The sequence below is a fragment of the Hyperoodon ampullatus genome (assembly GCF_949752795.1).
Source record: "Hyperoodon ampullatus genome assembly, chromosome: 16".
NCBI classification, from domain to species: Eukaryota; Metazoa; Chordata; class Mammalia; order Artiodactyla; family Ziphiidae; genus Hyperoodon; species Hyperoodon ampullatus.
Genome location: NC_136929.1, coordinates 64,366,190 through 64,390,560, shown reverse-complemented (window position 1 = coordinate 64,390,560; position 24,371 = coordinate 64,366,190). Strand labels below are relative to the sequence as shown.

Sequence of the window (24,371 nt, the reverse complement as noted above, 5' to 3'; positions counted from 1 at the left end):
ACAGCATAAACCATTGCTGTTCCTTTGTCCACAACCATGGACTTCATGACAGAAGGAGCACAAAGCACCAAAGTCTGACAAAAATAGAGACTGAGATGCCTTTTCTCCTCTTAGCCTCATCTTCCACTTACAAATGTCACTACTTCTCAGTAAATCTGGTTCTGTAAAACTCTGAACACATCCATGCTGGGCCACAAGAAGCCAATTCGTACATGGTGTTGCCTGACAGCAGCTATTCATTCAAGATGGGCACGTGACAAATTGGTCCAACTAGACGGAGGAGAGAGACTTTTATTCCATTACTGGGGGAGAAGTTCGCCCTCGCCTGTTTGACATGAACAAGGATGCTTGGAGCCACAAGTGCCAAATGCAGTCCTCTTCCGACCAAGGGGAGAACTAGCCTCAGGATGAAGGACTTTGAGATGGACAACATCTTTGAGCCCCTGGCTCAGTCAAGTCTGAAGTTCACCTTGGCTCTGGCCTTCCTGTAATAAGGGATCTTAAATGTCTTCTTTGTTTAAGCCAGTTGGCATCAGATTTTCGTAACCTAAAGTTAAAGCCTCCTAATTTATATAAAACAAAATGAATGAATGTTTGTTAAACTAAATTCTAGCAAGATACAAAAAATTAATTTTTCTATATAAATTAAGGCTTTTTAAAAAAAGTATGGTCGCTGACCACTTATCCCTGAATCACCAGGGATCCTTGTTTGAAACACAAATGAGAGAAGCATAAGATCCAAGGCATAGAAACTAAAAATCTATACTCTCAACCAGCCTACCTCTGATTCCAATGCTAAAGGTTGAGAACGACTGTCAAGGCAAGCTATACAATTTCAGTGGGGGAATTTAGAAATTCATTATGCAGCCTGTTCAAAATTCTTGTTTCCCTGTTTTTAAAATGTGTGTGTTCAAACCTGCTCCTTGCTTCCTCATAAATAAGCGTGATCGAAAGGTAAGCAGAGTAACAGTCTTTGATTTGTGAAAGTGGATATTTTTGCAAAATTGCTTCAAGGCTCAGGACTTGATAAAATATGAAAATGCTTGAGAAATAATCAATAGCCTGATAAAACTGCTTTTGATGAATGTAAAACAAATTCTCCCCCAAGTGCCTTTCTAAAGAAAGCAGGCATTTAAAAAAGTAGATTCTATTAGGCTTGCACCACGTTATGTTACAACCACAAATGTGAGCTTTTTACATAGTCCCTTCCTTGCCTGAACAGTACTCATATTTTTGGACTCAGTTTAAATGCTCTTTCCCTGGGAGGCCCTTCCTAGCCCCCCAAGGATTCCTACCCCCTCTGGTGCGTAATCAGGCTCCTTCCCAGCTCTTCTCCCTGACCTGCCTGCAACCTACCTCCCTGTCACCCTAAAACACACCCACATTCACTCTTTACCTACCGAAATCCTCTACAGCCTTGAAGGCTCAGCTAAAAATAATACCTCCTTAAGAAGCACCCAGGTGAGGTCAGGGCCCCTCGAATGGTGAAATAGCAACTAAATGAAATACCAATCGGGCTGTTTTTGGCTGCAAGTAAGAGAAGGCCTGCCTCAATCTTTACCCTGTAAGGAAATGAATTACTGTGTGTCAGCAAGGCTGGAAGTTCTAGGGATGCCTGCCCACAGGCTGGTTTCTCTGCCCGCCTCTGCCCTGCAGCCTGCTCCTTCCTGCTATTCCACCTTGTCAGGGGTGGCTGCCAGAGGGAGGGAGACCATGGCTTCTGATGCCTCTTCCTTAGGCATGTGATTCCATCTTTCTCAGAAGCCTCTGGAAACACCTCCAGTCTCACTCGCCCAATTGAGCTTAAGCTTTCCATGCTAGTGTTAAGAGGTGGGATGACCAAGCTTAATTAATGGTGCTTTTCACACCTTATGTCACAACATAACACAACAAGAAAATGGTAGTATTTACAAAGGATCCTAGGATAACTGGATGGGGCTGTTCGGTGCAAAGTCTTGGACTGTCCTATATCCTGACCGACTGAAGGAATCGATAAATGAGCACAAATGGAATGAAGACATTTCTGGCACATCAGGGGGACGCTTTGCTTGAGGTCAGGGGTCTCAAACTACAGCTCCACTACCCGTTTGTGTAAATAAAGTTTTACTGGGACACAGCCACACCCATTCATATAGGAACTGTCTTATCATGTACTTGGCCATATGGCTTGCAAAGCTGAAAATATTCATGATCTGACTCTGGCTCTTTATAGAAACATTTGCCACACTTTGGCTTAGACTGACCAACTAGAGTGGAATAATATTGGCAAGACAACCACAATGTCCATTACAGCGCCTGACCCTTTTTAACACACTTTCCATATATATGTGTGTGTGTGTGTGTGTATATATACACACACATACACACACACACACATATATTTATATATTTAAGTATATGTGCCTTTCCTGTTAGTTTTTAAGTTCCATGAGGGGCATAAATAGTGTCTTTTAATTTATTTATTTATTTTTGCCATGTTGGGTCTTCGTTTCTGGGCGAGGGCTTTCTCTAGTTGTGGCGAGCGAGGGCCACTCTTCATCGCGGTGCGCGGGCCTCTCACTATCACGGCCTCTCTTGTCGCGGAGCACAGGCTCCAGATGCGCAGGCTCAGCAGTTGTGGCTCACGAGCCCAGTTGCTCTGCAATAGTGTCTTTTTAAATTCGTTCCTGATGCCATGTCCCCAGCACCTTGCACAAGGCCTGGCACGTCGAAAGCACCCTATAAATATTCCTTTGCTGAATAATTGAATGAATGCACTCCTTAAATAATCTGCCAAAGTGGGAACAAAAGCAACAATGATTTCTTTTGGGATATGCTCTAAAGCGGTGGTCCCCAACCTTTTTGGCACCAGGGGCTGGTTTCCTGAAAATTGTTCCTCGGATGGGGGGCGGGGAATGGTTCAGACGGTAATGTGAGCAACGGGGAGCGCTGGGGAGTGGTAGATGAAGCTTCACTCACTGGCCCGCCGTGCACCTCCTGCTGTGCGGCCCGGTTCCTAACAGGCTGGGGACCCTCGCTGTAAAGACAGCAATCATAGCTCAGTAACGGCACGCCAGTAAGTTGACCCACATTCCACTATAAGGAGGCCGTGAACCTTAATAACACCAACACTGCCCAACCCTCGGGAGGAAAGATTCATCCACACGCTGTCTATGGAGAGGCGCAGAAACAAGCTCAGATTCTCAGAAGTGGCGGAGACCGTACGGCCATGGCTAGCAGCGCGTACGCCACTAACACCAGGCTACAGGGTCATCCTTACAGAGAACGCTCGCCCTCCCACGCACAGGGCAGCTCCAAACCCAGCCCTAGGCTCTTCAAGTTTGCTCCGTAATCTCTGACTTCACTCACTCCCTGAAGTTCAGCTCTCATCAGTGTTCCAGAGAACAATAATACTTTAGTAAAGACAGAAAACACAGGAAGTTCGGTGGGAGAGGTGTGGTGACATCTCTATGCCACGGTTTCCCTTTAGGTCTTCTTTAGGAAGAAAAGATCACAGAGTCTGAAAAATTAATAGTAACCTGGAGAAATGGAACTCGATAAACCCAAAATACTTCTTCAGGGGACCCAGAACTCATTTTACCTGTAGATAATGCCAGTTTTGATTTTTTTCCTCATCATCCAATCTAAGAGAAATATAAAACTAAAAAGGCCAAAATTAAAACAACGCTGTAATTTTAAGGTTGCTAAAATGGCTTTAGTGAGTTTATAACAGAAGAAAATTATCATCACTAGCAAAGAAAGAGGCAAGTGTTTTGTTTTTAACGTTAATTTTGACATTCAAAGTTTTAATCCTCAATGCTGAGAAGCTGTAAAATCCTGGGGTGCAGTAGCGAAAACTGCGAAAACAGGATCTGAGTCTCATTATAACCTGCTAATTAATATGGCAAAACACAACAGCAAGACACCAGCAAGAACAGGATTCTAACCAAGTTGAGGCCTGTGTGAAACAGCAAAGAATCCCTCAAATACCAGAGAAAGAAAAATGCCAAATGCTGTATTGCAATATCTCCCCTGGACACAGTTTGCTTTCCAAAAAAAAAAAAAAAAAAAAGGATAGGCTAGCGGTTAACTTTATGCCAGCATTTTCCCATTCTCTGCATTTACAACAATCACAAACTAATCTAGCCTTGGGATAGCTTCGCCTTCCATGAGGGAAAATGGGCAGAGGGAAATCTCTTATTTTTTATCCATGCAAATTGGGTGGTATTTCAGGCACCATCTCCTCTACCCAAAGAGCCAGTAGTGTTTTGAGGGAAGCAGGTGTTTGCCATCCACTGAGTCAAACAAAAATTGCTTCATTTTCAAATTCACAGACTTTTTATATGATATCACATCTGCCCATTTTTCTCAGTATCCAACAGAATGTTTTTCTTATAAGTTCTTTTATTTATTTATTTATTTTTTGCTGCATCACGCGGCATGCGGGATATTAGTTCCCCGACCAGGGATGAACCCATGCCCCCTGCAGTGGGAGCACGGAGTCTTAATCGCTCGACTGCCAGAGAAGTGCCTTTTTTAAAAAATAAGTTCTAACAAAAATTTTTTAAATGAATTGGGATATAGTAATACTGCCGTTAGACCAGTTCCCTCAAAATTTTTCTACTTAGAGAGAAATATTTAATGTGAAAAGCAGATAGATGTTTAAGTTAGTTACTCACTATGCACTTATTGTCAAAAACTTTTAATCTGTATATCCATATATTAGGGAAAAATATGTTGGCTATCATTTGGCAGTGTTTTATGGGCTCATAATCTTCGGTCTAGTTAACACCAATTCTAGAAAAACATCCTAAGAAAATAATTCAGTCAAGAGAAGACTTATATTCATTAAACTACTCCTTACAATATGTTTACATAACACAAACCGAGTAGACAAAATACCCAACTAGAAAGAAATAAGCAAGTGGTTAAGTAAATGTAGGTTTCTCAACCAACTGAAATATTAGCTAACCATTACAAATTATAATGGTGCAAACCATGTCGTATTATGCAAAACATTTTTATAGGTTGCCAAGTAAGTAGAATACATTCTCTGCACAAGTGAGAAATATCTGAAATTTTCTGATTAGTACACAGAAAAAATCATAAGCCCTTCATCAAGGTGTGAACTGTGGTCTACTTAACCACAGACCCTATTTCCTGGGTCTCTATGGTCCCCTGATGAGCTTTCTTTATCCCTCCCCTGTGCTTTGCTGAACTGTAATCCTTGCCTGCCAGATAATCCACAGGCATCACTTTAAGACCCAGCTCCATTCCCATCTCTTTCACAAAGTTGTGTATTACCCTGGAGTGAAACTGCTTTAGATTCCTTAGCACTGACTGTCATTTTCTTGATCATAGTATTTGCTTTATCTTCTCAGACAGACAGTGAATTCCACAGAGAGAGTTATTTTTAGTGCATGAAATGACTCAAACATATGATTTTGAATGAATTAATTAATGAATATTAACTCCTCATAGCAAGGACCATTTCTTTTCTTTGTATCTACAGTACTTCCCATAGTACAGGCCAACAGTAGATTATACATAGCTCTTTACTAAACAGTTGAATAAATGAATGTATGTGTATTATTACACATGACTGCTGGCTCCAATCCCAGGATGCGTTTTTCTTCCCCATCCCTTTCCTACCTTCTCCTTCTATGAAAGATCAGAGAAGGTTCTCTTCTAAAAGGAGTACTATCCATGAAGAGAACTTACCCAGGTCATATTGGCCAGAAATGTAGCCACAAGTCTGCCGGACTTCCTCACTGTCCCAGCCCAGGGGGTACAGGGCACAGCCAGCACCGATCAACAAGCCTGCAAAGAGAAAAGACAACAGGACTTTAGCAATGCCCCTCTGCAGCCCTAGATAAAGGTACAAGGGAGAAAAAATCAATATAGGCAATATGACAACGGAACATGGGGTCTGCTTTTGGGAAAGCACCAGCCAAGCTCCCTTTAGTGATCTAAGTTCAGTTTAATTCCAAGAACAATTCCAAGTCTGCTTAAAAGGGGGTGGGAGGTGGGAAGAACAACCTTGACAGACAGCTCAGTTTGGTTCCAACTTCCCCTATTAAAGCATTAAAAGCCTTGCAAATCCTGTTTAGGGAGTACAATCCAGAAGCCCTTTTAATCACTCTTGTAAAAAGCCAACCCATTCCACACTCAATCCATGTAAACAAGTAATTCGAGAGCCAGCAAAAGGGCCTCATTGGTTATGCATCATCATTCATTTAGATTGTTTTTTCCAATTTAAGAATCAAAATAGAATGTTTCAGCATCATCATATTTTACCAGGGGCAGAGAGAGCATAAAGATTTTCATGCACCACTTCAGCACATTGATTGAACTCATAGACCATGCTATGGTTACCATGCTCCCTTGAGAACTTGAGAATCACCAAGTGTCCACACATCTTGGAAATACTCAAGACAGACGCTTACTGTGACTACAGTTCTTGCAGCAAAGACCAAAAGGTTTGATGATTCAACTTAAGCAAGTGACGGTTTTATTTTAAGTCAAGGTATCATGGCAGCTCACCCTGAGCGGACAGCTTTCGATTGGTGAGTCTTTAGTTTTGCATCAAAACCTATCAATAATATGGTTTTATGAGAAGTTGAATGAGACTGAAGCACTGACCAATCAAATCTGAGGGCCAATCTGAAAGTATCATCTTGTCACATCAGTCAGTGAGTATTAACATCACCCGTAAATCCACAAGTGTGCTGAGCCAGTGGGACCAATGCATACACAGTCTGATTGTCTGCAGGATTGTGGGTTAAAAGGCGCTAAATAAGGGAGGCCCCTAAATTAGAAAACCTGTTAATGTGGTGATGTATAGGCCGAACAACAGTGTCCCCAAAGGCATCTAAGGGAGATCTTCAGTATTTCTGGATTGAGTCTCTTCCTGTCTCCCTTTTGCTTCTCCCTTGCCCTTGGTGGATGACTTGAGTAGTTGTAACCTGTACAAATTGTCTGTTTCCTCACAGGCATCTAAGGAGGAGCTGCTTTCCACCCCACTCCCCCAACCTCTATGCCGGCTGTGTGGAGAGACGTCGTCCCCCCAAAACTGACATGTTTTCCACCCTGTTGCCCCTCCCTCTGATCCATCCCTTAGACCACAGTAAAATGAGCATCTAATGCAGAACGGCTGTGATCCGAGGGAATGCCTGCAAAGAATCACTGCAGCTGCGAATCACAAATTCCAGGGTACCTGTATGCAACGGTGTAAATATGAATTGTACTGAGGCTGAAGAATAATTCAAAAAGCAATAATACGAGGTTTGCTGACTAAGCAAATATCCCAGTGACCAGTTTCCCTAGGCTTTTTGCCTTAGGATAAAATTTATAGCATTCTGAAGACAATTCCAAACTAGTGTTATCCACCATCAGATAAAGAGAGAATTAATGAGGATGCCAGAGTTTGTGTAAACTGAATTCCATGAATGTTGAATAAATAATGTGGCATCATTTCCGTGATACTCAGTTCTTAAATTAGTAAGTAACACCACTTTTTGAGATCTGGTGAGCAATTTTTAAATGAGGACACATGCAGAAAGGCCATTAGATATAAAATGTTCAAGGGTAAGTAAAATGAAAAACAGTAAAATTTAAACCATCAGTATTCCCTTTATCTGATAGGCAAACAAATGATAAACAGTCTCAATTGCTAATGTTCTTACAGTATGGCAGAAAAATATGTGCATGTGTTCATGAAAGAAGCTGCTTTTGTTTTGTTTTGTTTTCTGTTTTGTTTTTGTCAGAATTTATTCTTAACTTCTGAAAAGAATTGCTTTTATTTACAGTTATCCAATGCAGGTTGTTGTGTCTATATGAATTTCTTTTAAAATTTTATTTATTTATTTATTTAATACAGCAGGTTCTTATTAGTTATCTATTTTATATATATTAGTGTATATATGTCAATCCCAATCTCCCAATTCATTCCCCTCCCTGCCCAAGAAGCCACTTTCATCCAGTATAAGGATCTCAGCATTTTGCGAGACTAAACAGAGAGGAACTTTTAAGTGCCTATTATGGAGCAAACAGGTCTGTGATTCTCTAAGTGGTACAACACTTGGTAGTCAGGGTTCTTTCGTGCAATAGAATATTGGGCTGTCTTTGTAACAGTACGAAATATGGAGTCAACCATATAAATTAGAAATAATTTTATATATAGGAAATCTGTGTTGGGTGTAAGAATTAAAAAAGGAAAAATACCATGAGCATATGCTCACATTAAAAAAGTATTCAGTGGAGGGCAACTAGTTTATCTGGATTTTAGTATTCCTATTTATGTAGCCGTTGTTTTGTCATCTGCTAATGTTTGCTAACAGTAAAGATACTGCAGGTTCTGAAGATGTGGGGAACATTTCTGGGAGAAAAGTGCATGTTGCCAACTCCTCAGGCTAAGTGACTGTTGCAGTGATTAGGTTCTGTAGGTAAATATCTGGCCTCCCCACTACCTTGCTACTATTATACATTAAGGTGAAAGCAAGTCTCAGGCCCAATTCAGCCAACTACGAAACAACTGTTTACCAGCAGGCTGGCACAAAAAGCGATCAGATGACCAATACTCTAAACTCAGTGAAACCCTCCTCCCAACTCCATCAGACAGTCACTCTAACAAATACCTTCAAAACACAATGAATACCACAATTATTCAGATAGCAGGATCAGGGACACTTCAGGTCAGATGAGACAGTATCTTCCAGTTGATGGAATGGGAGGGGGGCAGGAGTCGAGTTCTAGACCTGCCCTGCCCCACACAGTAGCCACGAGCTACATGTAGCTATTTAAGTTTAAATTTAAGTTAGGGAATTCCCTGCCGCTCCAGCGGTTAAGACTGGTGCTTTCACTGCCAGGGCCTGGGTTCGATTCCTGGTTGGGGAGCTAAGATCCTGTAAGCCATGCGGCCCAGCGAAAAAAAAAAAAAAGAAAATTAAGTTAATTAAAATTAAATAAAAATAAAATTCAGTTCTTCAGTGGCACTAGCCACATTTCAAATGCCTAGTAACCACATGGCGCTAGCGGCTACCATATTAGACGGTGCAAATACAGACCATTTTCATAATCACAGAAAGTGCTATTGGAGAGGGCTGCTCTAGACCTAAGACACCCCTTCAAAAGGATGGGAACAAACTTGTCACTCTAAAATGTCCCTTTGGAATGTGGATTATTTCTAGCTAAAAACAATCAAGGCCCAAAAGATTCAGGAAGAAAGTCTGACCTTTCCCTTAACTGCCTAAAAGAATGTAGACAGAGGGCCTGTTCCAGGAATAGAGCTATCACCAGAGATATTTGCAAAGAATACGGGCAAGTGTGGTGGAGGAAACTCTACACAGGGATTAAAGATCAGAGTCCACTCTATGTCCCACTGTCTCTGCCCAGCCCAGTAAACATTTATTTACCAAACATTTGCTTCTCCATCTCCATGTAAATTGCCTTCCTCCCCTCTGAAGCCCCAAAGGACTAACCCCCAACATTCTCTTTGTCTTAGCTGAAGATGATATTTAAAGTCAGTGACGGTTTTGCCATTTCAGGCAATCACTCAGTTTTTCCTGAGTCTCTCCCCATGTACACATGTTATTAAACGTTTGTTTGATTTTCCTCCTCTTAATCTATCTCATGTCAAGTCAATTTAATTCTTAGGCCAGCCAGAAGAAGCTAGAAGAGTAACGGAAAATTTCTTCCTCCCCGACACTGGGCTGGCCAGATTCTTACACCTATGCCTGATACTGCTTGTTAACAATCAAAATCATCCTTACTCTTTTAGATTCTCCCTTTGTGGGTGGGGGTGATGGGTGGCTAGAAGCCAGGAAACTACATTTCAAAAACTCTCCTGCTAGCAGAAGTTCTGGCTCATAGTCTGTCAATGAACAGGTCAAAGGGAGGAATAAACCATATTCCCCATTGGCAGCTGCAGCCAGATGACATGCTCTTCTGCAGACAGTAGACATGATATTTGGGGTGTGGCTTCCTGGCATCCCTCTCAGCCTCAACTCTCTAAGGGCAGATCATCAGCTGTCCTCACTTTTTTGGATAATTTTTGATTAAAAAAATTATTTTATTTATTTATTTTTGGTTGTGTTGGGTCTTCGTTGCTGCTCATGGGCTTTCTCTAGTTGCGGCGAGCGGGGGCTACTTTTCGTTGTGGTGCACGGGCTACTTTTCGTTGTGGTGTGCGGGCTTCTCATTGCGGTGGCTTCTCTTGTTGCAGAGCACAGGCTCTAGGAAAACGGGCTTCAGTAGTTCTGGCACAAGGGCTCAGTAGTTGTGGCTCACGGGCTCTAGAGTGCAGGGTCAGTAGTTGTGGTGCACAGGCTCCGGGCATGTGGGATCTTCCCAGACCAGAGCTCGAACCCGTGTCCCCTGCACTGGCAGGTGGATTCCTAACCACTGCCCCACCAGGGAAGTCCTGACCTCACTTTTGATCCCTGTACTTCCTGAGCTCTTGAATTCTTCAAAGCAGCTTCTCTGACCTCCACTTCCCCAGACCTCCTAGTAGGTCTGTGAAACTTTAAATCCCTGGGTTACATTCCCTGCTGCTTGAAATACCTAGAGTGGTTTCTTTTATTGGACAGTCCCTGGCTGGTACGTGCCCTACTTGTGCAAGGGCAGAGGGGCTGATACGAATCTTTCTATCTGTCCATTACTTAAACATCCATTCTCTCAATTAAAAATGATCTCTAATACAATTTATGCCAATTACTAAACCTTGGGGTAAGTAGAGTGATATTAAAAGGCTTTGTGTTAACTGCCTCTGTGGGGTGATCTCTGGTTAGGGAACTTATGCTAATTAACTTCTAGAATGTGGATTTCAAAAGAGGATACATCAAATGTTAACTAACTGCCTTTATATTGGCATCAACTAGAATTGTATCGTCTATACTGACTTACTAATATTGTAAAGTTAGAGAAAATTAGGATTGGCATATATACACTACCATGTGTAAAACAGATAGCTAGCGGTAACCTACTGTATAGCCCAGGGAGCTCAGCCCAGTGCTCTGTGGTGAGCTAGGTGGGTGGGATAGGGGTGGAGATGGGGGTGGGAGGGAGGTCCAAGAGGGAGGGGATATATGTGTACACATATCTGATTCACTTCTTTGTACAGCAGAAACTAACACAACATTGTAAAGCAATTATACTCCAAAAAAAAAAAAAACCCATAAAAACGAGAACATCCTTTTAATGGAAGAAATCTGCCATTGTTCAGTTTTAGCAGTGTTAAGTCTTAGGCCATGTTGTGGAAATCAGTGTTTGATGGAAACATAGTTTGAAAATCCCTGAATTAGATACCGCTTAGATATGATACTGTGTGCTGAAATGAGGCTCAGAAAATATTCTGGAATGTGAAGTGGTTGCCAAATGAAATCTTTGGGACTTAATGAGTTTTTATGGCTCTAGCTGACTAATTTGCTCCTGGGGAGTAAACGGTTCAATTAAAATCTCTGGCTCACAAACTTTTATATTATCTACGTGGATTTTCTCTATTACATTTATAAACCCTGTGGTTACCTCATGGGGCTTAATTACGTGGTATTTTAACCGAATTCCCATTTCACTGCCATTACAGACATCATGAAAAAAAGTCACACTCTGTGAAAATCTGTGCATATAGGAATGGAAGTGAGGAAAGATGCTGTGAATCGGAGGAAACAACCTGAGGAAGGTGGTAACAGAGGTGGGTGGTTGGAGGAGATGTGAACTCATTTGCAGCTACAGGCTCATTTGCAATTAAGAAGAAGTCTATTCTTGCAATCCTAAAGACTTTGCAACTTTTAAAGGGTCATGAGTCAATCACAAATTAGTGTAAATTAGTTCAGTCTTTAGTTTTCACAGGGCACCTCGCTGGAATCAGTTATAGGACATCATAGACCATTGGAAAGGTCACCGTGTAGGAAAGAGGTCTTGGGGATTTAGAAAGACACTGCTTCCTAAAAAAGGAAAAAAATAATCATCCAAACAAATGACTCAATAGTTTATAAATTAAAACACACGCACACACATTTGAATCATGCATTGACTATTAGGCCATTTTAACCTGAGTCCTCTAGGGTTTTGGCCTCACCCTGTTCAAGATAACTAAAATGCCTGAAGAGCCAGGTTAGTGGAATGACCTCGAAGGAGAAGCCCATGTCAATGGAGAAGAGCGAGCCCGGATAAATGCAGAGAGGTGGATGCTGGGAGCTGCGCTGTGATGCTGTATTATCAAAGGGGTCTGCCTTTAGCCCCATATGGGCTCCTGGGCCTCAATCTTAGGACACACTCTGCCTGCCCGTAAACTGCCTTGGGGAGAGAGAGGGTCCTAGTGGAAACGCTATTCATTTTCGCACCACGCTGGAGATACCTGTCATGATACTAATTATTTTTTAGAATTTGAGTGTGAAGTCTGAAGTTTGTAAAGAGCTCTGTGGTCAAAGTAAGAACCCGAGGCTGGGAATTTTCCCTTCTGCAAACCATTTTCTATTCAGTCAGTACTCCACACTTAGCCAACGGAATATTAACATAACAATTCGGCTCCTGCCAAGAAGGCAAAACAAACCTCCAGTCAGCCAATGCCAATTGCTCCCCGCAGGTGGTAAGAATAGAGACCTCGAGTTAAACTCATAAAGTCTTATTTTTTTTCCAGGCCACTCTTGAAAGAATTTATGTGATCTCGCTTTTTTTCCATGACTATCGCTCCAATCGTTTCCACGGTTTGTTATTTTTTTTAATAGCCTGACTTTTTCCACCTATTGCCCCTGGAGTGGTCACATAAGCCTTTCCCATCAATTCATCTTTTATGTTTTGGGGGATACTTTTATCCGTCCTCCAGTTCCTTTATCTTCCTTTCTGTGGCAAGCACCGAGGGAAATTGTTTTCTTTACTTTTCTCATGAAAGCTGCTCGGTCTTGTAGCCCGTTATCTGGACTTTTCTTTGGAAGAGGCTGGCGTATCTCCAAGTCACCACATGTTAATTTATGTACACGATATTCATCCATTTTCAGCCCTCGATAACCGTCCTTTTACAAAATGGAACAGCAAAATAAATCCAGTAGTGGGGAGGGCACAAGGGCCAGGGCCAGTATTATAACTCTTCGGACTCTGAATGCACTCTGAGAAGGAAACTACTGAAGTATTCTAGAAGAAAGAGGCTTGGTTAGGCTCTTGGAAGCCGTACCTCCTTTCACAGTGCTTTCTGAAGACTGAGACACAGAGGATGCAGGAGGCTTGTCCAAGGACACAGAGCCCAAATCCACCCCAGGGCCCCCAGGGCCCAGCCCACGGCTCTTTTCCACCTATCGCGATCCCAATGCGTGATCCCAGGATTCCTCCTGAATCACTAACTCCCAGTTTCCTTACCCTCAGGCCTGTAGAGTGATTTGCCCTGGGTGTGGGAAATCACGTCGCTGTCCATCTGACTGTGTAATTCTCCCAGAGGCCCTGGGTGAACTGACACCAGTGACATTGGTGAAGGGACTGCGTGCCCAGCAGTATATAGACAGAGTTGCCTGGAAAAGAGGCTCCTGCAATACACCATCTCCTGCAAGAATCAGAGTAGATTTGGGGGTTGTGTCCTGTTTGAATGGAGACAACAGTGAAACCAAGCTGCCCCAGGTCTGCGTGGAGCCTGTGAGGAACTATGCTGTTTACCGCATTAATACACAACGAAGCTATGCATCTGGGGACTCAGGGAAGGGGGCTGGCTGAGTCGGGAACTATCAGAGTATCAGTAACAAAATTCCTTTGGAAGAAATAAGGGGCAGGATTGTGGGCTGGGGAGAAAGGGACCAGAGAATGAATCTTTTCATAGGGCTGCAAAAAACATTAACATATTGATTTTATTTATAGCCAAAGAGTCTGGAGAAAGGGCATGGCTAGGTTTTAACTGACTTGGAAGAAGCCTGTCGCAGAGAAAGGGCAGATGGCTTGGGAGCCAGAGGCCCTTCAGGGTGGAGCCAGGCTCTGCCCTGGTTGATGGTTGATATTCATATGTGAAAGAGGAGGGTGCCCTGCAGATCACTGGGGAAAAGCGCACAGAGAGGGCAATATCTCCCTCCCTATTTCTGATATCCTGATATCATAAAGTTACCCAAGAGAGTGGAGAACTCAGGTAGAGGAGTCTTCTAAAAGACTGATGAGGTGCCTGGGGCTTTTACTTCAGCTTTCCTACGTTAAATTCCATTTTAAAAACCTGTTTCAGTTCTAACACAACAAGATTTAGGAGGAAGAGTAAAACCTCTCGTCCCACTAGTGTCTTTAACCAATAACATCAAGTGCCCAAGGATGGACGGATTCTGTGTTCCAAACCCTATTCATTCATTTTTACTGGACTTAACAAAAAAGTATCAGGGTAAGACATGATTTATCTTCCTATTTATTTCTAAGGTCCTTAAGTATTTAATCAGGGAACCCATGACAACACTAAAGTAGAATGTCGGGCACATTTTAAAAATGTAGTAAACTCTACAGGTGATGAAGTGAATGGTTAGTGAAAGGCTTTCTACAAGTTGACATCGCGGAGGCCTCTGTGCAGTCGGCAGCCTGCCATGGTGAGCCACTTGAAGCCTCAAAGCTTCAGCAGATGGGAAGAGTGATTAAAATACTTCTGAAAATGTAATGCAGAGGCTATCAAATGAAAAGCCTGTGTAGTACTGAAAACAAGCCTATAATGCACCGATAGGCCACTTTTTCTTTGAGTTCTAGATATTCTGATGGCAGATATTCCTTATAGTTGGCTTCCAAACAAAAAAATTAAAGCATGAGGCTGCCTGGATTTTTATCTTGACAAACTACCGCAGCAGAGGCTAGACATAAATCTAGGTTTTTACAACTGATGCTGAAGCCACAGTGAGAATCTGATACGGCACAGGTTTCACAAAGACCAGTACAATATCGTGGGATGATTCAGAGCACAGCCTTGGAAGTCTGACCAGTTCTCTTTTGGCTTCAGGATCCTGAGTAACTTCCTTGCCTTTCTCTCGAGTATGTTTCCTCATGAGTAAAATAGGAATAAAATCCATATCATAGAGCTGTTTATAAATAAGGGTTATTTTATATACATATGCACACACACATATACATACATGCATACATACGTGTGTGCATATGCCCACATATACACAAACTCTATATATGATTGTATATATCTAGCTTATATTATTATTTGAATATAATATGTACAAATTATATATGCACATATATATCTTTTGACTAGAATATATAAGACACTTGTAACACGTTTCTACTAACTTTCTGGCTTAGCATATATACTATTCTCACTACTTATATACTCACAAGGCATGTTTTTCACCACTAAAAAATTAGGGAGTATGAAGATACCATAAGATCATTGATGGATGCCATCCATGAGATGGTACAGGTGGCTGATGCACTTAAAACAGACAGTTCTTGAAAGATATTTTTTTCCTTCATCCACCGTCTGAGACATCAGGAAAGAAAAACCAAATCTATTTTCTTCAGGTCTTTTTAAAATACCATCAATTCCACTAAAAAACAGTAAAGCCATCTGGAATAGCTGACAGACAACAATTTGGAAGCAGTGTCTTCAAGACAGCTATAATGATTTTCCTTTTCTGTTTTCCTTCCTTCTTGAAATGTCAAGGATAACCAAAACTTTTTACTTTTCCATCTGTGATTTACTGATCGGTCCCAAACAAATTTTGAAAGGACTCGAGAATTTGTTTCCAGTTAGTCCAATACTGGTTTTTAAAATTTTAATTCGATTTTTAAAGTACCATATTTTGTCATGTGTTTTTTCGATATTTAAAAATATAAAATATTTTAAAACATACATTAAAATGTGATCACAAAGGTCTTTCACAATGAGAAAAAAATACTCTAAGTGTTTAAAATACTATCGTAAGCAGTCACAAAGAAATCACTGGGATCTTTTTCAAATAGGTTATCCTAAGAAACTTATTAAAATAAATGAAAAAAGAAGTCCCAAATGGATAAATGCTGCTTCTCACATAGCAAAACTAGCAGAAGATAGAGTCAGGAATTCTCATTCTTACCCTGCTGATCTAGCTAGTTACCTGAAAATGAATTTTACACAGAGACTTTAAAACTGAACACCAGATGTATCCCCAAGGTCTAATGAGATCTATTTAAATATATATTTCTATATATTATATATATTTGGTAGAGAAAACAATACTAATTGATGTCTGTTTCATTAATTGAGCTGGTGGGCTTTTGGGTCTGTGCAAAGCATGGTGCTTACACTGTGGAAAAATTAAACACCTGAAGAAGGTCCATTCATTCTAGCATCTGCAAGAGAGAGAAGTAACACAGAAATATTTCAGGCTTGTACTTGTGTGATGCTAGCAGCAAAACCAACAGTTAACATAGAAATCAGTTAATTTGGGGGTGGGAAACAAGAGAAAGTGGTCTTTGAAAGATGAATGGGGTTTTGATAAGTAGATGGAGTCATGCCAGGTAAAGAAAGGGGGCCTGGAGATGGACAGGTACAAGGCAGGCTTGAGGAAAATGAAACTAGACTAAGTTGGGAACCAAGGGAGTGGAGGAGAGTAATGGCCAAGGGGCTGGGATGTGGTCAGCGGCCCCTGAGGACGTTGGTAACTCTGGGCCAAGGAAGTTGATCTTTATTCAGGCAGCAAAAGGACCTTAATGTTTTTGAACTGGGTTCTCAAACGTAAGCACTGAAAGGGACCCTCCAGATGACCTAATCTAGTGCTTCTCAAAATCTGCCATCAGAATATTCCTAAGGACCAAGAGAAGTGAATTTCATACCTTACAGAGTCAGGTGTCCTACTTGAATCAGTCCTCCCCTGAAATAGGTCTTCTTTTTTCGACTTGATAAATTACTGTGGGATTTTCCATTCTACTTCACAGATAGCCTTATTTTTTTTGTGCAAAAATGCTTTCTCCAAAATGGAGTTGGAGTAAAATGGATGCTCCCATAAGATATTTGGGGTTCATCCTGTGGCTTCACATATGCATAGCAAAGCACCCCTTTCTCTCTCTTTTTAAAAACATTTTATCTTTTACTGGAGTATAGTTGATTAACAATGTTGTGTTAGTTTCAGGTGTACAGCAAAGTGATTCATCTATCCATATACACGTATCTATTCTTTTTCGAATTCTTTTCCCACTGAGGTTGTTACAGAGTATTGAGCAGAGTTCCCTGTGCTATACAGTAGGTCCTTGTTGGTTATCTATTTTAAATATAGCAGTGCATACGTGTCAATCCCAAAGACCTTTTCTCTTTCAGTGTACAGTATGCAGAGCTCAGTTTTAGAAGAATGAATCTATGAATCCAGGCTGCAGCTCAAAAAGATGAAGTGACAGTAAAGGAATCAGAAATGAAATGCTCAAAGTCATAGTTGGTAAAGGAATCAGAAATGGAATGATATCTTTTGGCCCTCTGTTCAAAGCTTGTTCTGCAACATCACATTGTCACACAAAAAAGTACCAGTGCTGATGGGCACAGGGCACATCACATTCAAAAAGGTTCAGAGGTCACCTAGTGCTACCCCATGAGTGAGAGGGAGACTTTTCCAGTTGGTCCCAGGGACCCCATCACGCCCCACCATGCCAGCCACCGCTCCCCACAGGCTGCAAACAGAGCAGTCTCTGGTGATGTGAAAGAGATGATTTCGACGAGGCTTCCTCCAAGGGAACTATTTCCAACATCGAAATTTCCAGCTTATTTATGAAGGGAGAACAGAGCCTGAGATAAATGCCTCCCTTCCCAAGTGGAACTGAGTAGCTGCTAATCAAAGGCTGTCAAGCATGATTTGTACCACCCAGGGCTTCATGGAAGGCACAAAAAGAAAGAGCGTAACACCATGTTTATCTCCCTCTCATTGCTGGTTCTGGCAATAGTATTACAGTCAGACAGCCTGAGTCAAAACAATTTTCTAAAAATATGGATCAGCTGAGACCATTTAAAGCCTCCTTTTATGGAGTTAATGTTAGGACTTTCCCCTCGGGCTGTTCTGTGTATTTTTTCCCAGAGCCTGCTCCTCCAGCAGCATCTAGCCATCTAAAATACACAATTCTTTCTCCTTGCCAGGGGATCCCAGCCTCCCAAAGACTGATGAGCAAGTCTGCATCCTTCCCAGGAGCCTGGGTAACTATTCCAGAGGGCTCCATCGTTCAGGGTGGGATGTGGTATAAGCCTCCGTCAGAGTTTCCGGTGAGGAATAATTGGTTTTGTTGGTGGACCTGGTGCTGCCCCGCAGGTGGGACTGGCAGTGAATCTGTCTGTTTCAATCTTTCCAAGGATGAGCTTCTACTTTCCCAATTTTTATGAAAGGAGAGAGTTCGACTCTAGAGGGTGAACTGAATGCCATGATATTATATGGACGTTCAATTTCAGGGGGAAACAAAAGAAACCCCTCATCTGTATTAAGCTTTTCACCGAACTCTGTTTTGTTTTGTATTTTTAATAAATTTATTTATTTATGGCTGCGTTGGGTCTTCGTTGCTGCGCATGGGCTTTCTCTAGTTGCGGCGAGTGGGGGCTACTCTTCGTTGCGGTGCGCGGGCTTCTCATTGCGGTGGCTTCTCTTGTTGCGGAGCACGGGCTCTAGGCACGCGGGCTTCAGTAGTTGTGGCACGCGGGCTCTAGAGCGCAGAGCTCAGCAGTTGTGGCGCACCGTCTTAGTTGCTCCGCGGCATGTGGGATCTTCCCGGACCAGGGCTCGAAGCTGTGTCCCCTGCATTGGCAGGAGGATTCTTTTTTTTTTTTTTTTTGAAGCACATTCTCTGCATTCAAAGACCTTATTCTTTTTTTTTTTTTTAATTATTTATTTATTTTTGCTGTGTTGGGTCTTCATTTCTGCCCGAGGGCTTTCTGTAGTTGTGGCAAGCGGGGGCCACTCTTCATCGTGGTGCGCGGGCCTCTCACTATCGCGGCCTCTCTTGTTGGGGAGCACAGGCTCCACACGCGCAAGCTCAGTACTTGTGGCTCACAGGCCTAGTTGCTCCGCGGCATGTGGGATCTTCCCGGACCAGGGCTCAAACCTGTGTCCCCTGCATTGGCAGGAGGATTCTTAACCACTGTGCCACCAGGGAAGCCTCCAACTCTGTTTGAAGGGCTGCTGGTGACAGGACTAAGGGGACACTGAAGGAGGTTTGTTTTCAGTATAGATCCCATTTCATTTCTATTAAAACCAATAAACAAAGGAAATGCAACTGCTTTCAAACAAGCTTTGTAAACAGACTGTTTGCAGAATTTATGCTTCTTAAAGCTGTTTGCTATCAAGGAATGGGATCTGACTTGAGAAAGGAACCCCATGTATATCTAGTTCCACCTTCTCATGCTGTGGCCCTCGAAGCCCTGGGGGGCTCTCCGTGGTGTCTAAAGAGCATGCACTCAGGTGGGAAGGGGCGAGGAGACCTCAGGGTGGAAAGCATGAAGGTCCCAGGCTCCACTACTGCTCCCACCAGGGCAGCGTTGCTCTGATCTGCACTCATACTGGGCTTCTCCGTGATATTTTATATGCGCGGAAGGTGCAGCTCCTAAGTGTTTTTGAAACTACCCTACCCTAGTATTATCGGTTGAATTATGTCCCCCTTTTCCAAAGAGATATATTGAGGTCCTAACCCCCAGTACCTCAAAGTGTGACCTTATTTGGAAATAGGGTCATTGCAGATGTAATTAGTTAAGATGAGGTCATCCTGGAGGAGAGGGGACCCCTAATCCAATATCACTGGTGTCCTTACAAGAAAACAGCCATTAGAAGACACCCAGACACAGAGGGAAGACGGTCCGGTGAAGACGGCGGTGGAGTCTGGAGTGATGCTGCCACAAGCCAATGAACGCCTGGGGCCACCAGAAGCTAGAAGAGGCAAGGAAGAACTCTTCCCTAGAAGCTTTAGAGGGGCCTAACCCAGCCAACGCCTCGATTTCAGACTTCCAGCCTCCAGAACTGCAACAGAATACATTTCTCTTGTTTTAAGCCACTCAGTATGTGGTCCTTTCTCACAGCAGCCCCAGGAAGCCACTATACCTGGTCAAACATATTCTCTTCTCTCACTGTTTAATTTTTTTACCCTCTTAGGCAATAAGTTGATAAAGGAAAGGGCATTAAAAGAAAAAAGTGGAAAGTTATTTTCTCAGTTTACTAACCATCTCCTGCCCCTCACCGCGCCCCCATCCCTTATGCCTCTTAAGAAAAGTCATCCGAGAAGAGACATACACAGAGGCTCTGATTTCTCCAGGCACAGCGCTGAGGCTGAAAGAGGCTGCCTGCACTCAGAGGCCACAGGTAACACCATACATCTCTGCCTTACTTACCACTGGGTCAGAGAACGAAGGTCGATCACGGATCGTCATCTTTATAACCTGGAGGAAGCATAACTCACAGAGCAGACACAGTTAACCATGCGTGCCTGACATGTGAGATGCAAGCTGTGGGATCATAATTTCTATTTAAATAGCTTCTTTCACCAAAAGGCTGAAAGACATTTACAGACTTTTACTTAATTAATCCTCGAAAGCCATCCGTGAAGACGGTAAAGGAAGGTCGTATATTCCCCTTCCCTCTGGCCTCTCAAGGTCTGGCCACTGTTTCTCCTCTTTATTCTCGGTTTCAGGATTGCGGAGCTTCCCTTCTCCCAAATGCAGGCTTTTATTTTGAAGCTGATGTTCCTATTTCCATATAACCTTATTTCTGGGAGCTCCTGCTTAGAAGAAAATTAGCCCCATTTCCTGCCCCGCCCCTTTTTTAGGGGGGGTGCTCTGAAAGGTCCAATCTATTTTGAAATTACTATTTATTTAAAGCTTTAACTCCCGAAGTATCTTGAGGTCTGGGAGACTAAGTGTTCACGAATGTGTGCATGCACGTGTAGGGAGAGAAAGAGAAGCAACAGCCTTGCCAAGTGGCATTAGGATGCCATAAAAAGTGTTTTCGGGGTGGAGACAGGATCTCAGCATCTCAGCAGACACCACATCGTTATACACATCTTTCGTAACTCTTTTGGGTCCGTTTTCAGATTGTGTTCCATTTGAACTCCTCCCGCCGTTGCCATGGCTGGGAAATGTGGAGGAGAAATCCTCAAGGAAGCTGAAGAAGAAAGGACTTTTTAGCCTCAACGCTCTTCCAAACAGGGCTGCTCTTCCTTTGCCTGTTTTCCTATTGATCCCCTGACTAAGCAATTGCAACTCCTGAGCACCTTCCTGGATGTTAGGCCAAGATTCCAGAAAGCTTCGTAAGTTTCTTTGAGCTCTTTGGAAAAAGAAATTATTAAAAAGAAAACAACAGGGCTTCCCTGGTGGCGCAGTGGTTGAGAGTCTGCCTGCCGATGCAGGGGACACGGGTTCGTGCCCCGGTCCGGGAAGATCCCACATGCCGCGGAGCGGCTGGGCCCGTGAGCCATGGCCGCTGAGCCTGCGCGTCCGGAGCCTGTGCTCCGCAACGGGAGAGGCCACAACAGTGAGAGGCCCGCGTACCGCAAAAAAAAAAAAAAAAAGCAAGAAAACAACAGTGCCATGAAACACTTGGTTCTCTGGGAGGCTCTGCCTTTCATTTACCTTCATGAGAAACATGAATACCCGTATTTCGCGATGTGCTAAGGGCTAAGGCTCTTCTGCACAGGGTAGAACAACACGGAGCCATAAAGCCGCTTCAGGCTGTACTCACCCGTATCTGAGGTGACGCCGTGAACGGCTGCACTGAACCGACTTGGAATCTTTGCTGGTACTAGTTTGCCTGCTTGGATATTGTGGACCGACAGGATTTAGCCAAGTACCACCAGCCTCTAATACAGCAGCGCACTTTGTACAATCATTTGACATGTGTGTGGCCAACCCACCTCACAACTGGAAGTCTTTCCTCGAGCCAGTAATTAGTGCAAGGATTCAAGTTTTTAAAACCCTATGGTTTCTCAGACGCTATAAAAATTCCAACCCCGGGCTTTCAAAGTTTCAACACAAGTGTCTGCAAGCCAAAAGAGCTTAACACTCAATCTGGTTTATTCTGCTGCTTATATTAAAATCTGTTACTAACCACATTTTTATAGTCCTTGCAGCCATCTTGTTGAGAAAGAGTACAGAAGTCACAGTCTAAAGCGGTTCTGATATACTCATTTCTGCTCAAAATAATCTGAAGGATTCAGAGGGAAACTAAGTCTAGCCTCTTTGAGCAGAAGGATGTTAAAACAGAAGGTTCTAAGACAGCAAGAAAATCATATTAATTAGCAGTTATTAGAAGAGGAAAGTGATGCTAGGAAGGAGACAATTAGAAGGGGGGGGAGCACAAGTTCTTTCTAGACTCGTATCAAAAATATTTATGGGGCTTCCCTGGTGGCGCAGTGGTTGGGAGTCCGCCTGCCGATGCAGGGGACACAGGTTCGTTCCCCGGTCTGGGAGGATCCCACATGCCGCGGAGCGGCTGGGCCCGTGAGCCATGGCCGCTGAGCCTGTGCGTCCGGAGCCTGTGCTCCGCAACGGGAGAGGCCACAACAGTGAGAGGCCCGCGTACCGCAAAAAAAAAAAAAAAAAAAAAAAAAAAAAATATATATATATATATATATATATATATATTTATGTAGGTATGTCTTAATTGCAAGTTTATGATAGCAGAATTGGGAAAGCAGGGCAGGAATTATTAATTCTTCTGTGTGGAAGTGGGAGAAGCATGGTGCCTGGAAGGATAGTGTCCTATAAGATCAAGCTGCAGAAAAGAAAGAAATTCATTGAGAGGCCAATATGTTATGTCATATGCCTAATGCTGACTGTTGTGTCTTGGGAAAGATGAATTCCATTGTTATCAACGCCCAAAAGGAGGTGGAGGGGCTCGGGAGATCAGAGGGCTCTGACTGTCAGGGTTAAAGCAAAGAAACACATACATACAATATGATCCAGGAAAGCAAATCTAAGTGAAGGGGAAATTAATAATAGTCATATTTAAAAAGAGGGATGGCGATAACGCGTATTTCAGCATGACAGCTTTTGCTTCAGTTGATATTTTCTGTTAGCATTCACTTGTAAAAAAAAAAAAAGTTGACCTGAATGTCATCAAAATGTAAAGTAAATATTCAGTTTCTCAGTAACACTAGCCACATTTCACATCTCCAATAGCAACACAGGGCTAGTGTCTACTGCATAGACAGCATAGATAGAAGACATTTTCATCATTTGCAGACAATTCTGTTGGACAGTGCTGCATTAGAAGGAACACCTTTTAGATCTTTTAGACTATTACAAGAATGGCTGACATTAGTAAGGCCATTCTGTATCTTCCCAGCACCAAAATGCCAGTCAGCATCAATCACTGTGTTTACTCTCATCTTTCTTGATTTCTTCTCATTATTATGTCTCAGTTTCACCTATTTTCAAGCTTAACCACTAATGAAAGAGATGAGGGTGAAATATTATAGAAAAAGATCACTTAAACATAAATCAAGCCATCTTATAATGAATATACAGAAAACTAGTTTGGATTATTCCTTTGTAGAGCTATGTGACATTAAATTCTGGTCTCACAACAATGTTGAGTGTAACTGAAAATATTCAGAGCAGACAAATTGAGTATTCTAAGTCCGACAATTATAGAGCCCCCAAAGTCCTTTCAAATGTGAGTAATTTTAGAACATTTATTTGGACTTCGAAAAAAGTGCACACAAGTGCCAAAGTCACTTGCATGAACCCTCTTATATAAATAACGATGAAAGTGGAAACTAGAAACGAAGAAAACAAAGTACAGTTTGTTCCTCTTTCTGTTTCTCTCCTTTAAAACTGAGAACATCACTGTTTTCACTGAAGAGGAGAAATTCATCAGCTTCATCAGGATACAGATTAGGGACACTTGGAGTCAACAGGGGGAAATGACGTCACCCTCTCATGCTGTCAGGTTCAAAAAGGTTTGGAGAGGGGTGTGTTCTCCATCTGTGCCTATTCTTACCAGGGGTTACATTACACTGGTGCTGAAGCAGAAAGATTAGCAGTATGAACGCTTCTGAACTTTCTGGAGATATACACACTCAGCCTTTTCTTTCTGCTTTTTTAAAATTTAGGTTTCACAAAAGAATCATGAGCTCTATTGCTCAATCGTTCTCATACCTTTCATGATTTGCCAATGCTCTGCCCTGCCCCCGTGAGCCATCAATCTGTTTCTTATCGTTTTTATATTGCTAAGAACAATTAGCCAACATGGTTCGGTTAGGGTGTGGGACTAAAAGATATGTTTGAATTCTATAAGGCCAATTAGCTCTCCTCCAGCAATACCTTTAACCCTGTCATCAAAATTAGGGGCATCGGGCTTCCCTGGTGGCGCAGCGGTTGAGAGCCCGCCTGCCGATGCAGGGGACATGGGTTTGTGCACCAGTCCGGGAAGATCCCACATGCCGCGGAGCGGCTGGGCCCTTGAGCCATGGCCGCTGAGCCTGCGCGTCCGGAGCCTGTGCTCCGC

At 42.7% G+C, this 24,371-nt stretch overlaps 1 protein-coding gene across 1 annotated transcript in view; it reads right to left on the bottom strand.

The window, feature by feature from the left end:
• Window positions 1-24,371, bottom strand: part of LHFPL6 (LHFPL tetraspan subfamily member 6) — a gene marked incomplete at its 3' end in the record, with an annotated part of 193,649 nt that overhangs the window by 18,808 nt on the left and 150,470 nt on the right. The window contains exon 3 of the mRNA XM_079721688.1: window positions 5,701-5,799. Within this exon, the coding sequence (XP_079577814.1) occupies window positions 5,701-5,799 (99 nt within the window). The remainder of the gene's footprint in view (window positions 1-5,700; window positions 5,800-24,371) is intronic.